General features: G+C 40.6%; 1 protein-coding gene across 3 annotated transcripts in view; it reads right to left on the bottom strand.

Moving 5' to 3' along the window:
• Positions 1–307: 307 nt before the first annotated feature.
• The window catches only part of LGR5 (leucine rich repeat containing G protein-coupled receptor 5), a 130,123-nt gene continuing 115,322 nt past the window's right edge, over positions 308–15,108 (bottom strand). For all 3 annotated transcript variants that reach the window (XM_039221429.1, XM_039221430.1, XM_039221431.1), the window contains 7 exons: positions 13,328–13,393; positions 11,777–11,848; positions 6,538–6,609; positions 5,616–5,741; positions 4,223–4,368; positions 2,413–2,496; positions 308–1,395 (listed from right to left, as the gene is read on the bottom strand). In XM_039221429.1, coding sequence (XP_039077360.1) covers positions 308–1,395; positions 2,413–2,496; positions 4,223–4,368; positions 5,616–5,741; positions 6,538–6,609; positions 11,777–11,848; positions 13,328–13,393 — 1,654 coding nt within the window. The remainder of the gene's footprint in view (positions 1,396–2,412; positions 2,497–4,222; positions 4,369–5,615; positions 5,742–6,537; positions 6,610–11,776; positions 11,849–13,327; positions 13,394–15,108) is intronic.

Raw genomic sequence — 15,108 nt, 5'->3', positions numbered from 1 at the left:
GATTGGTGAGTTTAAAAAGAATTCGGTGGAAATCATGGAGAATCTTTTTAGAACATTTCAATCTGCTTTTTAAAATCTAGACTTGCCTAAATAATGCAGCTGATCTATCTCTTATATCTGAAGGAATTACACAAGCAGCATTTAGACTTGTTTTTCACTCTCCAGTATCAACAGGTTTTCAGCTCTTTCCATACTGAGAGAGAGTAAAAACAAACAAGTTTCCACTCAGCTATTTTTAGTTACTGTTCTGATGTACCCAATCTCATATATTTTGGTTTTCAGTGTTTGAAAACTTTTCTCTCACGTGTTAGAGACATGGGACAAATGCCACAGATGAAAGATGACAGCTTTCGCTCACTGGGTAAGCTGGTGGTGACACAGAATTGGAAGGCAGGTCGTAGGCTATGCTGGCGCTGGTGAAGGTTACCAAAGCTTGGGTTGAGTCACAGGACTGCTTCTCAATATCATCAGAGTTAACAGACATCAGGCTTGGGTTTCTTGATCTTGTCCAGAAATGGGTTTGCTTTCCTAGGCTCCCCAGATCTTCCTTGAAATGGGGATTGAAGAGGATGTAGAGAAGGGGATTGAGACATGCAGGAAGCGGGACAATCACCAGAAGGATAAACTTAATGACTTCCGGACTGATAAAAGTGAGGTTTAGTAAAGAGGAGAAGGACAAGAAAGCCACAGGGCAGTAAAGGATACAGTTGGTGAAGAGCAACAGAGCGATGTGTTTCACCATAGAACAGTCCCAGATATTTTCCAGGTCTCCCTTTTCCAAATTGCAGTAGAGCTTGGTGTAGGCGATGGTCATCACCAGGAAGCAGAGGGAGTTGAGCAAGACGAGAGCGACCATGTAGCCTGTGGTGCTGGGCTCCCCAAAGGGCAGGGGCAGGCAGAGTGGGGAGGCGCTGAACTCACTGCCACCCAGCAGCGGAACCGTGGCGATGGTCAGGGCCAGCACCGCACAGAGCAGAATGATCGCTTTCAGACTGGAGAAAGGGGTTTTCCTTTCGAATTTTGCAGAGCATTTCACAGAGAACCCGCGCTCCAGGGCTGCCAGAGTAAGCAGGAAAACCGATGATTCTGAAGAAAAAATGGACAAAAACCCGACGACCTGACAACCCAACCCCTGCTCCCACCACGCGCCATGCTGTGCAAAGCTGCCAAACGTGAACGCGTCCACGCCAGCCAGCACAGCACTGGAGACCCCCATGAGCATGTTCACCGCTGCTATTAATCCGATTAACAGTTTTATGGAGGATATGTACAAAGGAGCTCTGAACACTGTGGAAGTCACCAAGGCATTGCAGGTAAGCGCCAAAACCGCTATGGTCCATACTCCAATTCTGATCAGCCAGCTACCAAATAGGTATTCGCAGAGTTTGAAGGGTCCTGGAAGTCCAAGGAAGAAAAAGATTGGGTATCAAACTAGGGCTTACAACTTCTGCCAATTTATCTTTTTATTTCTCTTATTAGGACACCAAGAGGAAGGCCGGTAACAGCTAGAGAAACACACAGTTCCCTTGGGGCATGCTCTACTTTCTTTAACTACCGTGAAAACGGGAACACCAGGTGCTCATGTTTTGAAGCTTGACACAGATTAATGGAGATGGGGAATTTAAATCATTTGATTAAGATCCGTCAAATAAAGCAGAGTTGGGGCCAGGTAAAAAGCCAGATCTCCTGGGCTTTTCATGATTTTTTTTTTCAGAATGCTTCAAAAAGGTTCTGGAAGCAGAGAAAGAGAATCCCAGGGAAACACTCTATATAATATTAGAGGAGGAAGCAATGGTAGTATAAAAGTGCATTTCATGAACATTTCATCTTAGGTTTGTCTTGATGTTTGATGATATTCGGTGTTTGAGAGCCAGAGACAATCTAGTTGTTGAAAATAAAATATCAACCCTTCCCAGCTGTCTTTTTTTCCCAACTGGTCCATTCTGTTCCTGGGAATGGGACAGTTATGTGAAGTCGGTATTTACAGCATTATTATTATTTTTTTTTTACTTATCTGTATAAACTATTATTTGCTTTAATCAAATAGCTATTTAGGGAAGACAAAAGAAATCACTTTCAAAAATGAGTGATTACATGAAGCAAGACTCCTGCATACTATTTCAGGCTAAATTGCTAATATCACTTTAAAAATTGCATATACTTCCAACTACGTGATTGATTCTTTAATTTTCATTAATCTGAATCAAAAGTCTTTCACAAAAACCCTATTTATGAATAGAGACCCAATCCAGGGAACGAACATTTCTATTTTAAAGGTCCCCATGGGGAGGGATATTTAAGAGCCACAAATGTGGCACCTAGATTTTGCTTGGAAGTGTAGCCTTTATGTCATCGATGGCCTGAGAGTCAGTGGTAGGTGCTGCACTTAGGCAGTGCCGATGCCCTTCTCACCTGGGGAAGGCGAGCACTGCACCGAGTGAAGAGCTTTCAGGTCTTCCTCAAAGTCCAACAGGAAATCTTCGAGATCACGCTCATCTGCAGGAATGAGAAGCCCTGGAAAGGTGAGTTCTGGCTCTCTCTTTGGGGTCCACCTCCCAGGGAAAGAGTCCCGGACTGTCCTTGAGACATGAAATGTCACAAAGGGAACTGAAGGCCAGACATCCCACTCTTCTCTGGGCTCTGGCTTTCTTGCAAGTCTATTGTAAAGTTGCCTTTGGATGTTCTAATCAAGCTACTCTATGACCCAGTATTCCAGCCGAACTGGGGGTAAGGGAGGGTAACCCCTGACTTAGCTCTCTCATTCTGTTCTTATTCCTTGCAGTTCATGATGGCCCCAAATTGCACCAACTTAAATTAGAGGGATGTTGTGGGCCTCTCTTTATCCAGTTTCCTAACAGTTATATAGCTATAGTGCAAATGTTCTCGGCTGTGTTCTCTGAGCACAAGAGGGAGAATCAGGTACAGTAAGTGTCAGTCTTTCCTGGGGAATTCTGCTGAACAAAGGACAAATCAAGTTACTGCTTGGTGCTTAGTTTAGCTATCCATAAAATCGGAGTTTTGTGATCTAACATACAGAATCGCTGCCCTTGAAAATAAACTCCTTCGAAGTATTTTGTTTTCCTTTCTCATTGTGTACCTTCTGGCACATAGTAGGCACTCTTAATTTTTTTTTTTCCTGAGTGAATAAATACAGTGGAAATTAGCATGGATGAAGCAGAAAGAGCAAAAACTAAAGAAAAAACAAGAGCAAGACACATGCTGTCGCCTAAAACAAAAAAGCCAAGGGCCAAAATATCCACTCCTTAAACTGATATGTTTACAGGAAGAAATGTTAAGGTAATGTGCAGACAGACGAAATCAGACGGACACACTTGCTTGGGAATCAACAAATCATTAGGGTCCGAAGGAAGGAAAGCCAGTCTGTTTAGACTATGTGCAGACTTGCAAGGCTGGCAGCAAAGGAAAGTGGGGGCTGCCATGGCGCCGCCTCATTATCACAGGTGTGGTTGGAGGTGCATTGCTGTCTGTTTAAGTAAGGTCTTACTTCAAGGAAAGCCAAGCGCTTTACAGACATTATCTCATTTCACCTTCCTGACAGATACCCCATGGGGGGTGGGAAGGGAGAATGTTTTAGAATTAGTTGGATAAGAAGTTGGTTTCTTAAGCCTTTCTGCTGACATATGGCGGCATCTAAATGCCTATGTTGTCCACTCCTCCAAGGCCATAAGAATAAAAATGGATTTTTATCTTCTGGAGAAGATATGCTCAGAAACATGTACAAAAAAGGTATCCAGAAGGATAAGGGCCTTTTAAAATCTTATGGAAATACTGACATCAGTATTAAGAACTACCTCTGAGGACAGTATATGCTAAGAGAGATCTAATTATAATTATAAGTACTGTATTAAGAAATTGCTTACAGAACAAAAACAAACTTTTAGAATGATCCTAAGGGATATTTCTCTTTCTCTGGGGGTTTTTAAGTAGTGGGATTGAGGGGCGCCTGGGTGGCTCAGTCGGTTAAGCATCTGACTCTTGGATTTGGCTCAGGTCATGATCTCACAGTTCATGAGTTTGAGCCCTGGGTCCAGCTCTGCTCCCTCTCTCTCAAAATAAATAAATAAATAAAAAATAGTGCGATTGAGACCCAGTTTGCTGTGCTGGTTACATAGGGACTTGTCTGGAGTTCAGATGACCTGTTTAATGACTATTCAAGACCATTCTAGATACAATTTCATCACTGTGACATAGCAGGTCTTACCTTGAACTTGAAACATTCCAGCACCTTTCTTATGAAGGTCATCTGTGCTGCTATTGTCGTCTCTATTCCATTGATTAGAAATTTTATAGACATTCTCACACACTCCAAATGCGCAACACTGGTAAGCATAAGGCATTTCTATAACCCTTCAAATAAACAAAACCAAACAAAAACCACATATTCAAAGAAATGAATTATTAAATATAGTGTTTATCTTCTTTCACTCAATAATTTTGTCTTTGGCTCATAGACTTAATTAATAATCTAAAATATTAACTATGTGTATAAAGATGTTCATTACAGAACTATTTATAATAACAACGGAGTTATTAAAAATTATCGCCATGAAATGTTGATAATTGCTAAGGTTGAGTGATGCATATATTATATTATTTTCTCTACTTTGGTGCTTGAAAATTTCCATTATAAAAAGGTTAAAAAAATGACTGCTAGGAAAATTGTAGCACCATTAAAAAGTGCTTATGGTATGACATAATGGAAAGTAAGGAAAACATGATGTAAGTTTCTGTATGTACTGTGATTCTAACAATTAAAAATACACTGGAAACAAAGTCTGGAAGGAAATGAAAAAAAGTTGTTTAGGAGGTATTTTTAGTTTTTTTTTTTACTTTCTTCTACTTTCCAAACTCTCTTTTGGGGTTATAGTTTTAAAAGTATGTAAAATGTACTATGGTTTAAAAAAATATATATAGGGGCGCCTGGGTGGCTCAGTCGGTTAAGCGACAGACTTCGGTTCAGGTCATGATCTCACAGTTTGTGGGTTCGAGTCCTGCATCGGGCTCTGTGCTGATGGCTAGCTCAAAGCCTGGAGCCTGCTTCAGATTCCGTGTCTCCCTCTCTCTCTGACCTTCCCCTGCTCACGCTCTCTCTCAGAAATAAATATAACATTAAAAAATTAAAAAAATAAAGATACACACACACACACACACACACACACAGCCCTTCAAGGGATTTTTTTTAACAATAAGTTTTAAAGAGCATTAGTTCCTCAAAGAAATACAAATTTAGTACATTTTATTAGAACATATAACAAGCTAGATAAATTTAGAAATGTAAGCAGTACTACAATAATATTATAATGTTATTTAATTACGTATCCTAGTTTATATCTCATGGATCAATGGTTTTCCAACTCTTCCCATGAACACTATGATTCTGGGAGGCATCTTCGAGAAAGAACGGAAATGTGGTCAGGAAGACATTCTCTGCCTTCAGGGCTTGTCCTAACAATGCCCCAGGGGTGGGGGGCTTGAGGGCATGAAATGCAATTCAAAAGAGTTCTTTGACCTCATAAATTTCGAAAACTACTATAACACGTCTATTATTTCGCATGACCACAAATGTATCTTATTAGTTTTAATGACAAACTCACTTGAGTTCTGGAAAGTTTTCAGATGATATCAAGCTCTGTAAGGCATGATTTCCTGTTAATTTTAAGTGAGTTAAACCATGTAACCCAGTTACAGGAAAAGACGACAGGAGGTTGGACGATAGGTCCCTGCAAAACATCAAACAACAATTGGCTTTTAGTCTGTGTTAGCAGAAAGCGTCCATGTTGAAAAAAAGCAACTTAAAGATTATTAAACTCCCCCATAAAAACTTCTAAGCAGGGTCCGTACCCTCCATGGTAAAAATAACCATTTTGGGTTTAGCTCCTGATAACATGTCTATTTAGAATCAGAATTGCAGGGCGAAGAGGTCTTAATCACATCCAAATTGTAATTTCTATAATAAGCTTTATTTTGCCAGGCGAGGACATCAAAAATCCGTAGAGGTGCTACACCTAATTTGAAAAGAGATGTTGACTGAGGCAGAAGATGCTTTTGGGTTTATTCTTTTTCCTCCCCTTAACTTCCATCTGACCAGCTCCTTCTTTCTCTGTTAGACACGGGAGAGGGGAGACAAGGGGTTCAGAGGCCTCCGAGGAAAGGCGGGACAGCAAAGCTTTCTCTTAGGAGGGCAAAAGGAAAACGAAAGCCCTTTGGGACTGAAATGACATCTTTTTCCACTTTTGTGTACATTTTGTGTACCTGACTGCTCGGCGAAAATGGAAAATTTCACCTCAATAACCAGAACCAGCTGTCACCCAGCTCTTCAAATGCGCAGACAGGGCCCACGTGGCCTTGGAGGGGCAGGGGCTCCCCCTGCGTCTGACCCCCTCCAGCGCCGAGAGAGAGCCGAGGACTCAGCAATCAGTGCGCTGCGGCTTCTTCAGCAACACCGACATTTGTGAGGAAGTTAAGTGGCTCCCAATTCCTTAAAATACGCCATAAACAAGTCATGGAGATACTCACAGCTTTCTTAGAGAGGGCAAAGTGGAAAAGGCATTGGGATGAATAACGGCAATTTTGTTCCAAGCCAAATTCCTATTTAAAAAAAAAAGTATATATATAAGGCAAATGACAGGATGATGTTTTTAAAAAGATTGCATGAAGTGTTACCACATATATTCATTCTTCTACCAAAATTTAACTTCCATTTAGGGTAAAACAATTATCAAATAGATAAAGATATTAATAGTATAAAATGACGAAAGGGTGAACTTGAAATCAATCTTGTTTTAAATTAATCTAGGAGAAATCATTCAGGTGGATTTAGATTTTATTTCTCTGCTTATGAAAAAGGTGACTTGAACATGCTTGTAAAATTTTATTAGGGTGTTTCTGAGATGGGTGGGGGTAGAGGAGCAGTAAGAGACAGGAACTTCTGAGGCTCCTCTGACAAGCAAGTAAACGTGAAGTGCATAAAATGTCCCTGGAAATGTAATGAAACTCAACAACATTTTGTGTACATTGTCAGGTATGTCAGGCCATAAAAGAAACAGAGAGAAGGTTTTTTTTAAATTAAATATTTATTTATTTATTCTGAGGGAGAGAGAGAGAGAGACAAAGAGCAGGGGAGGGGCAGAAAGAGGGAGAGAGAGAATCCCAAGCAGGCTCTGTGCTGTTAGTGCAGAGCCTAACATGGGGCTTGAAAACATGAACCGTGAGATCATGACTTGAGCCATAGGTCATAACCTGAGCTGAAGTTGGATGCTTAACCAACTGAGTGACCCAGGCTCCACACAGAGAAGGTTTTTTATTTTTTAAATTTCTTTTAAAGGGGCACCTGGGTGGCTCAGTTGGTTAAGCATCCACCTCCAGCTCAGGTCATGATCTCCTGGTTCGTGAGTTTGAGCCCCATGTCTGGTTCTGTACTGACAGCTCAGAGCCAGGAGCCTGCTTTGGATTCCGTGTGTCCTTCTCTCTATGCCTCTCCCTTTTTATGTTCTCTCTCTCTTTCTCTCTCTCTCAAAAATAAATAAACATTAAAAAAAAATTCCTAGTAAAGGAGATGCACATTTAAATTCTTAACAGCAACATAAATAAAAAAGGGTGCTAATATGTTGGAAATAAAATCCTTTGATAACAGAAAACCTATAATTTATGGAGAAATAAAATTCACTCAACACACACACACACACACACACACACACACTGAAATGTAGATGATTCAGCAAGAATAAGAACTTCCACATTTCCAAAAAGGAGCAATGAACTTAAAACTTGTATTTTTAAAATGCCTAACTAATAAGTCTAACTAAAGTGTAGACATTTGAGGAAATTGAAAGTGATCACAATCAACTTTTCTCTAACACAAATGAGTTATTTAAAGCACTGGGCCTCTTGAGTTATCTTTGGATAAATGGTATTTGCAGAACATGTATATTCCTTTGAAAGTCTCCTTAAACTGGGTAAAACTGGAAACTTTTATTTTTTAATTAAAAATAAATTTAAATGTTTATTTATTTTTGAGAGAGAGACAGAGCACAAGTCAGAGAGGGGCAGAGAGAGAGGGAGACACAGAATCCGAAGCAGGCTGCAGGTTCTGAGCTGTTGGCACAGAGCCTGATACAGGGCCTGAACTCACCAACTGCGAGATCATGACCTGAGCTGAAGTCAGACACTTAACCGACTGAGCCACCCAGGCGTCCCATGGAAACTTTTTATTTTGATCCATCTCTGCTCTCAGAACAGAAAAAAATTTGGCTGACAAGGGAAGGATATGGCAGGGAAGGAGAGGGAGAGCCACAGATGGGGGTTGGGTGATTGAGCAAGGAGATGGTTTACTCCTGAGCTGCTCATAAAACATCTGACCAGTGAGGGAAACAAGTCATGCCATCAGTGAGTCTCTGGTGGCTGTGAGAAGAACATGGGTTCCCCAGGGAGCTTCAGAGAGGGGAATATCAGGAATGTAGGCCAAGTCTTGCCGTGCAGCTTTATGGCAATTTGACTGGATTTAAAGCAAATATGGGAGGACTTGTGTGTTCAAAGGACTGTAATTCCACTCATGTTAGTAGACCTGTGTGCTGGAATCTTCACAGCCACCAGGGGAGGAGCCACTTCCACTCTCCTACCCTGTTCTGTGCCTGGGGCTGACCCTGCAGTCTGCGTGCCCAGTGGCTCCCAACTGTTTGCAGCCAGAAGCTCAGGAGAGAGAACTTGGGCACCTGTACTCTTTCTCCATTATGGAATCTTGTCTGGTGGCAGCTGTACGCTTCCTCAACCACAGCATCTCTTCTCTGTACCTGTGTCCCGTTAGCCTCAGTCTTACCATTTGGGATGAAATCTGTTTCCTGCCAAGACTCTTACTGATAGATCTTAAAATGATATATACTTGCTGTAATAATGACAACAACAACCATCACCATGATACTATTGCATATTTACCATGTGCCAAGTTTGGTTATGAGTTGTTTTTTTTTTTACACGTATAACCCTTAACAGAACTCTAAGCAGTAGGTATTGTCATTAATCCCACTTTACTGGTGCAGAGAAAGGCACAGAGTATTAAATGACTTGCTCAAAGTCACAAAATAATCTCAGGAGCTGGAATTCAAACTCAAGCTGACCAACATCAAGAGAACTTGAACTTTTGCTCAGAACACGTTTGGAATTCTTAAGTAAATAATGAGAGAGCCACTCCACTTGACCCTGGGGATAAGAAGATGAAAAAGTTCTTGTCATTTTGGGGCAGGGCATAGTCTTCCTGTGGCAGTGTTGAGTGTTGAGTCCTGTAGCAGAAAGTGCGCAAAATGCATCAGAGTGGAGTGGGCTCGCAGGAGATCCTGCTTTTACGGCATGGGCAGGAGGTGAGTCAAGGGTGGAGAGGAATCCGATGGGCAACAAGAACCAGGGAAATGGCCACCATGTGTCAGGGGACCGAGAAGGCACGGGTGAGAGTGAGGAGGTCGGGGTCAGATTTTGAAGGCAGTGCTGGGAAATCTGGTGTGGGTTTGAAGACAATAGGTGACTAAAAAGATCCTTGAAGCAGGGCAAGTGCCATGATTAGATTTCTGTTTCAGAAAGATTCTCTTTAGAGAATGGGATGGATGAGTGGAGACGAATGATGGGTCAGTGGCAGAAGAGGCGATGAACTGGAGCTGGCAGAGGTGGGCGAGTGATGGATATGAAGTCTAAGGGGCCAGAGGAACTCAGGGGCACCCAGACACGCAGCTTTCAGGATCCCATTCTTTTGATATCATTACAGATCAGCCTTTTATTTCACATGCATATGAAAAAACTTTTTTTTTGGTGACAACATTTAAGTTCTACTCTATTAGCAAATTCAATGACATAATAGAGTGTTATCAACTATTTCAGCATTTTAAAATGGAACTGACCCTACCCAAAGGATACAGGAGTGCTGATGCATGGGGGCATATAAGGGAACTCGAGGGTGTTATGCTAAGTGAAATAAGTCAGGCAGAGAAGGCTAGACACCATAAGTTTTCACTCATACATGGAAGAGAAGAAACTTAACAGAGGACCATGGGGGAGACGAAGGGAAAAAAATAGTTAAGGAGAGGGAGGGAGGCAAACCATAAGAGACGCTTAAAAATACTGAGAACAAACTGAAGGTTCATGGGGGGGTGGAGAGGGGAAAATGGGTGATGGGCACTGAGGAGGGCACTTGTTGGGATAAGCACCGGGTGTTGTGTTATATGGAAACCAACTTGACAATAAACTATAAAGAAATTTAAAAAAAATGGAACTGAACTTTGGAAACATTCAGAATTCCAACTGGATGAAAAAGGCAGGTAATGAAAGTAGGTAATATATTTTTTGTTTTACATTTATTAAAAAAAAAGTAGAAGAACTTCACAAGTTGATAAAAAGGAAAAGTAAGGAAAGGGCAACATACTTAAATTCAGAACAAGATAGTTTTCAAGGTACACTTTTAGAAGAAGAAGAAGATTCTTAAAGGTAAATTTAAAATGTTTTGAGGAATGGTATTATTTTACAAAGGAATAGTCTCTTAAGCATTAAGAAAAACTTTAGGGGGTGGCTGGGTGGCTCAGTTAGTTAAGTGGTTAAGTGTCTAACTTTGCTCAGGTCATGATCTCATGGCTCCTGAGTTCGAGCCCTGTGTCTGTGCTGACAGCAGCTGGAGCCTGCTTCAGATTGTGTCTCCCTCTCTCTCTGCCCCTCACCTACTCACGGTCTGACTCTTTCTCTCAAAAATAAACATTGAAGAAAAAAAGAAAAAGAAAAACTTGACGGTAAAAGGGAGTTTTACCAAAATATACCAAAGTTTAAACATTCCATATTGGGGACGCCTGGGTGGCTCAGTTGGTTAAGCGTCCGACTTTGACTCAGGTCATGATCTCACAGTTCGTGGGTTCAAGCTCCGTGTCGAGCTCTGTGCTGACAGCTCAGAGCCTGGAGCCTGTCTTCGGATTCTGTGTCTCCCTCTTTCTCTGACCCTTCCCTGCTCGCTCTGTCTCTCTCTCTCTGTCTCTCAAAAACAAATAAAACATTTAAAAAGTTATAAAAAACACATTTCATATTGTCATTATTCATCACAATTACACTGAAACTCAGTTTTGAGATGAAAAAGATTTAACTGACACAGAAAACAATCTGTTACCAAAGTTTCCTTTTTTAAGTTTATGGTTAATATATGGTGCTTTCACTCATAAAATGGAATTAGATACTATATTTACAATTCTTACTCATCTGATCAACAGAAGCATTTTCCAGGGCAGCTGTGCTCAAACCTTAGTGTGCTTGTTAAAATGCAGATCATCAGGACCCACCTCAGGGATTCTAACTCCTGAGGCAGGTTGAGGACCTGGAATCTGGACTCTTGACAGTGGCCCCGTGATGATTCTGAAGCACTTTGAGACACATACTGAAACCTGTTGCCCCAGAAAAAACGAATGGGCAGGCAGTGTTGTGTAGTCATTCCATTTCTGTGTGGAAAATCCCTACCAACTCTAGGCTGCTGACAGAAACACATTTCGTAGGTGATTCAACAGCTTGGCCTTCTTCCTCTTTATCCAAGCTTCATGTCAGAAAGCAGACTACAAATTTACTACTTTTGAATATATTCCTGGAAAGTATCATGAGCAAGATACTTGCCCTTTTGTAGCAAATATAGGCACAAAGCTCCAATGATACTAGCAGACAGCAGAAAGAAAATATTGGGGAAGACCAGATAGAGAAAGAAAGTGATCTGTGGCTGGGAAAGGTGCTGGGAGGCAGTACTCACAGAGCTCGGAGGCTGAGCAACTGCTGGAAAGTGTCAACTTTAATTTCAAAGATTTCATTATGTCGCAGGTCTCTGAAACGACAGAGTTCCAAAGATTGATTTCAAAGTCACTGGTTTCAAAGATTAGTCTTCAGAGAACTTCTACAGAGGAATTACCTGCCCTCAATCAAAGGAACACATGAAATGTGACAGTCAAGTGACTGATTAAAATTTTTTTGTTTTGTTTAAAGAAGAACATTCCAATTTATACACTTAAGTATTGCCTTGCTTTCAGAGCAACGAGTTCTTTTGGGTGGATGTAAAACTATATTCCAAATGCCATCATCATTCAATCACTTGGTGCCTGGCTCTGCCTTCGGAGCCATTTTAGTATTTTTTGGGGGGGCTTCAAGAGAGTCAAATCCTTACCTTTTAAAGACAGTTTTGCTTTTCTTTTTCTCTCTTATTCACTGAAAGGCATTCAGAGAAAAATTCAGAAAAGGACACATGCCTAATATTGCTTTCTTTTTTTAAAGTTTATTTACTTATTTTGAGAGAAATTGAGAGAGGGTGGGAGAGGGGTTGAGAGAGAGGGAAAGAACAGGGAGGGAATCCCAAGCAAGGCTCTCACTGTCAGCACAGAGCCTGATGCCAGGCTCGATCATGCAAAAACTGTGAGATCATGACCTGAGTGGAAATCACGACCACCTAGGCATGCCAGATGGTTAATATTGTTTTGATCAAAACCGAAGTATGACTGTAAAGCATACTTCACAATACGCTGGAGCACCTGGGGAGCTCAGTCAGTTAAGCATCCAACTGTTGATTTCAGTTCAGGTCATGATCTCCTGGTCCTGAGATCGAGCCCCTCACTGGGCTCTGAGCAGATGGCACAGAGCCTGCTTAAGATTTTCTCTCTCCCTCTCTCTGCCCTTCTCTGGTTCGTGCACACGCTTTCTTCCTCTCTCTTGAAAAAAAAATAAACATGAAAAAAAAAGCAATAAGGCTGATGTTTTGTGGAGGAGGCAATTTGACGATAAGAATGTTAACATGTTTCATGTGGAAGTAACATCAGTAGGACCTCAAATATGACAAATACGGCACTTTCTAAAGATGACTTGTGGAACAAACACCAAGTCCTTCCCGTATTTAAAAGTAATGGCACTTCTTGGGATGAGCAGTGGCTGTTATATGGAAACCAACTTGACCGTAAACTATATAAAACAAAACAAACAAACAAAAAAGTCACGCTATTCATTGGATATGTAATCTTAGAAAAATTCCAAAGCTCAAATAAACCCGGTTCTTATAACACCAAGTTTGTTATAGGAGGGGAGAAAAACAAAAAGCGTAGTAAAAGCATTGCTTACAGTACAATGCATAGAAAAATAATATTATCTGTGTTTCCTAACTTAGTAGGCATCCTACACCATCACACCTTGTGTGTATAAAAAGGGAAAACACCAAATGTCTCCCCAGTGACCTACAGGGCAAGCAAACCAGTGACCCCTAGAAATGTGAGTTTTGGCTCTTGTTCTTTGCTAAGTGACTTAGAAACTCTTATAGACGTACATTTTCTGAAGCTTTTGGCAGACTGAAAAACTGGGTAAATCTTCCAGCAGGTTGTAAGATAGATCTCTGAAAAACAGAAGGCACAAAAGGGAAAATCTGTTATATATTAATCCTAAGGAAACATGCTTTGCTTTCCTTTCCCCTCCGAGATGATCTATCTCCCAAGGCAGACTCTGAACGTTTCCCCAGACCTGACATGGAGCAGGTAGTCAGCGGCATTATTGGATTAAGCATAGATCCAAACGTTTACTGAAATGTAGCCGTTGTACTTCTTTAATTGATTTAAATAATTTACTTAACAAATTTATTTATATTTTTTTAGTGATGATCTACAATGTTCTAGCTATTATCTTGCTGAAGTGAGTCCAAATTAAATTAAATAATTGTGCCTCTCTTTCTAAGAGCTGCTGTATCTCTCCAGCTTAGAGAATCATTGTTGGCTCTTTTCTAATCAGCTAAAAAAAATCCAACAACAAGTCAAAACATAGCACTAACTTTGAAATCAATCACTACAAGGGGGGAAAAAATCTAAGCAAGTCTTCAGCCAAAACTCAACAAATTACAGAATAACAAAAACATCTGGACATATTTATAGTATAATATAACTAATCTAAAACAAGCCATGGTAATTTGCAGAAAGCTTAAAAAAAGAAAGCTGGTAGATAAAGTAACATAGATATTTTAAAAAATCTTGTCTCATGTTTTAAAAGTTATCAGCCAATCAGCTAACACACTTTCATGCCTGATTCTAATTCTTAAAACCAGATCGCCACCATGTAACTGAAAAGCCCATGCTGTTTTCTAAGAGGCTTTTGAATTATAACTGATCACTTTATTCTACATTTATTGAGCTAATGGAATTCATATAGAAATACAGTTCATTTACTACACACAAATACTGCAGATGAAGCTGTTTGCAAACAAAAGTTTGTAGTTTATACTCAAGGTTTGAAAGACCAAACTAAACCAAACAAAAAATGAAGAAACCCAAAACTAGACCCCACACCAACGCACAAAATAACACCCAGTTAACAATATGGCATATCGTTTTAAAAAGTAATGAATGTGATAAAATGGACACACCTATCATCAAAGCTGATAATAATTTGGTTCACTCATCTCCACAGACTGCAAGGAGACAAGTGCTTCCTGTGTGCCTCTTAGTAGAGGATCTGTAAAAGCTTCCTCCATGTAAAGACCCAGTATCACCTTCTACCTGCCTTCTACCTAATGATTTTCAGGGCTAACATTGATCAAGCACTTCTTAAATGAAGACACCGTGTTTACAGCTTTACCTAGATTATCTCATTTGACCTGTTGTCACCTTATGAGGGAGACACTGATTATCACCATATAATGTGAAATAATTTGCCTAAAATCACCAGCTATTTAGTGAGGAAAGCCACACACAGCCAGGTAATTCCCACGGAGGTGAGGCAACTCGGGGGCAGTTTCTTCATGTAGCAGCTACTCAGTGGATGATTCAGCCAAAGGAGTGGAGCTTGCAGACCTTGGCTTCCAGACCATAAAGTAGATGGTAGTAGAGGTCGGGACCCTGAGTCCTATTCTCAACTTCAACGGATTCTTCAATGTGGTCAATATGCTGCCCAAAGCATTATGCCTATTTTAGTTTTCTCTTTAAATGAGAAGATACCTGCTGATCTTCCCGCAGAGTGTTGTGAAGAACAAATCAAAACTACAGGTTGAAGTGCTTTGAAAATGACAAGCTTCTGTGGTTAATGGATTTGTGATCTTTCAGACCTTTCAAGTTTCAGCTTGAG

This window comes from Hyaena hyaena, unplaced genomic scaffold, assembly GCF_003009895.1.
Source record: "Hyaena hyaena isolate Hyena2069 unplaced genomic scaffold, ASM300989v1 scaffold_990, whole genome shotgun sequence".
Taxonomy (NCBI): domain Eukaryota; kingdom Metazoa; phylum Chordata; class Mammalia; order Carnivora; family Hyaenidae; genus Hyaena; species Hyaena hyaena.
Note: the sequence above shows the minus strand (reverse complement) of the source record. Positions and strands in the feature narration are given on the sequence as shown.